General features: G+C 51.5%; 1 protein-coding gene across 1 annotated transcript in view; it reads left to right on the forward strand.

Moving 5' to 3' along the window:
• Positions 1-1661, forward strand: part of LOC106811859 (retinal homeobox protein Rx1-like) — a 7252-nt gene extending 5591 nt beyond the window's left edge. Inside the window, exon 4 of the mRNA XM_014815577.1 lies at positions 1107-1661. Within this exon, the coding sequence (XP_014671063.1) occupies positions 1107-1424 (318 nt within the window). The 3' untranslated portion in view covers positions 1425-1661. The remainder of the gene's footprint in view (positions 1-1106) is intronic.
• Positions 1662-2032: the final 371 nt, after the last annotated feature.

Raw genomic sequence — 2032 nt, forward strand, 5'->3', positions numbered from 1 at the left:
TGTGTGTGTGTGTGTGTGTGTGTATGTGTGTGTGTGTTTGTGTGTGTCTGCGTGTGTGTGCGTGTGTATGTTCAGTATTTGGAAATAACTGCGTCTTGTGCATTAGTATTTAAATGTTGTTAGCAAACATTCATAGTACAAACGCAATAATACGTGAATCTAATGACCATAAGGTGCATTAAATATACGTATAATTCTGTGGGAAAAATATCGGGATTATGTACACGTCGTTGTTACGGCGAAATCTCTAACGTAAGAAGAGCACAATAGCTAAGAACATGTTCTCTTGTACCGCCACAGCACAACCCTTCCCTAAACCTTCCTCTCTCTCTCTCTCTCTCCAACCATTGTCACACCGCGCGCTAAGGCGCCCTAGGATTAGCCCTCGTTTTTATATTTGCCCAACAGTTTATACAAATCGCGATTTCTGTTGGTTAACAAAGCCTTCCAAGCGGTCCCGCACGCATCGACGCTGCCGCCGTACATATAAACATGCCGGCGTGCTCTCCCGCAAAGCTCCGCACCGCGTTTTCCTGCCGCGGCCGTCGGAGCTTTCAGCCGACCAATCGGCTCTGATCCGCCTGCAAGCGCTGCGAGTGTAAAGTGCATTATCGAATGAGTTCGCGCAAAGCCGTAAATAAATTCACATAATCCTAATTGAAATGAGCGATTCTCGGCCCGCTATAAGTATTGCTCATGGGTGCGGCAGGGCCGAGCCACCTGCGCACTGCACCGCTTTTTCTCAAACCCGCGATGAAATCCGCCGCGTCTGATATTCCGACCACGCTCTCTCGTCTGCTGGCCGCGTAATCTGGGCGGCAAACACAGCTCGCGGTGTGACAATACTATATACGTACGGAATGCGGTGACGACGCGTGCGCTAGCCATTTGGCTGTAAAACCTCCGTAAACAAATGCTGTGGTCTCCAAACAATCTCGATTCGTTGAACCATATGTTGTTCTTTTCATTTTAAAATTTTCTACGCAGGGTGTGATAGGGTCGTTGAGTCCCCTCGTGTGTTTGGTCTATTACACACGATGCGTGGAAACTGATTATACCGTAAATGCACGGATAATGAAACGTCCGTATAACTTGTGTGCTTGCAGGTGTGGTTTAAGAACCGTAGAGCTAAGTGGAGAAAGCAGAAGCGGGAGGATGCCGAGCGCGGACGCCGCCTGGCGGTGGAAAAGCTTTCCCTGGCGGAGTCATCCACGGACAACGTCATGCCGGAAATAGATCCCCGGAACAACGATGACGTGAAACATCCAAAACCCGCAAGCGTCGCTACGAAAAACGAAAGCGAAGTTCCGAAATTCACCAGCCGACCGGAGAGTGCGTCAGACGACGACGCAAAGATCTGCGGAGTGCCGCAAAACGTCGGCACCCCTTCGTTAAAGTTGTTATCGACTGAATGCTGCATGTGAGAGATTCATTCGAACGATTTAGTGTCGTTCGTTTCGTTTTTATTTATTTAAAGAATTAGTAAACATACGTTTCGCAGGAGAATCGTAATTTAATGTTAGAACATCACAGCATGGACCTATGTTGTCACTGTCAAATGATTTCAATTGAGAGCAATGGTTCGGTACCACACACACACACGCGCGCACACACACATACACACACGCGTGCGCACACACACATACACACGCGCGCGCACGCACACACACACACGCGCGCGCGCACACACACGTACGCGCGCACACACACATACACGCGCGCGCGCACGCACGCAAGCACGCACGCACGCACGTCCACGTACACACATAACACACACACACACACACGCGCGCGCGCACACATACACACACGCGTGCGCACACACACATACACACGCGCGCGCTCGCACACACACACACGCGCGCGCGCACACATACACACACGCGTGCGCACACACACATACACACGCGCGCGCTCGCACACACACACACGCGCGCGCGCACACATACACACACGCGTGCGCACACACACATACACACGCGCGCGCACGCACACACACACACGCGCGCGCGCACACATACACACACGCGTG

The sequence above is a fragment of the Priapulus caudatus genome, unplaced genomic scaffold, assembly GCF_000485595.1.
Source record: "Priapulus caudatus unplaced genomic scaffold, Priapulus_caudatus-5.0.1 Scaffold583, whole genome shotgun sequence".
Lineage (NCBI taxonomy): Eukaryota > Metazoa > Priapulida > Priapulimorpha > Priapulimorphida > Priapulidae > Priapulus > Priapulus caudatus.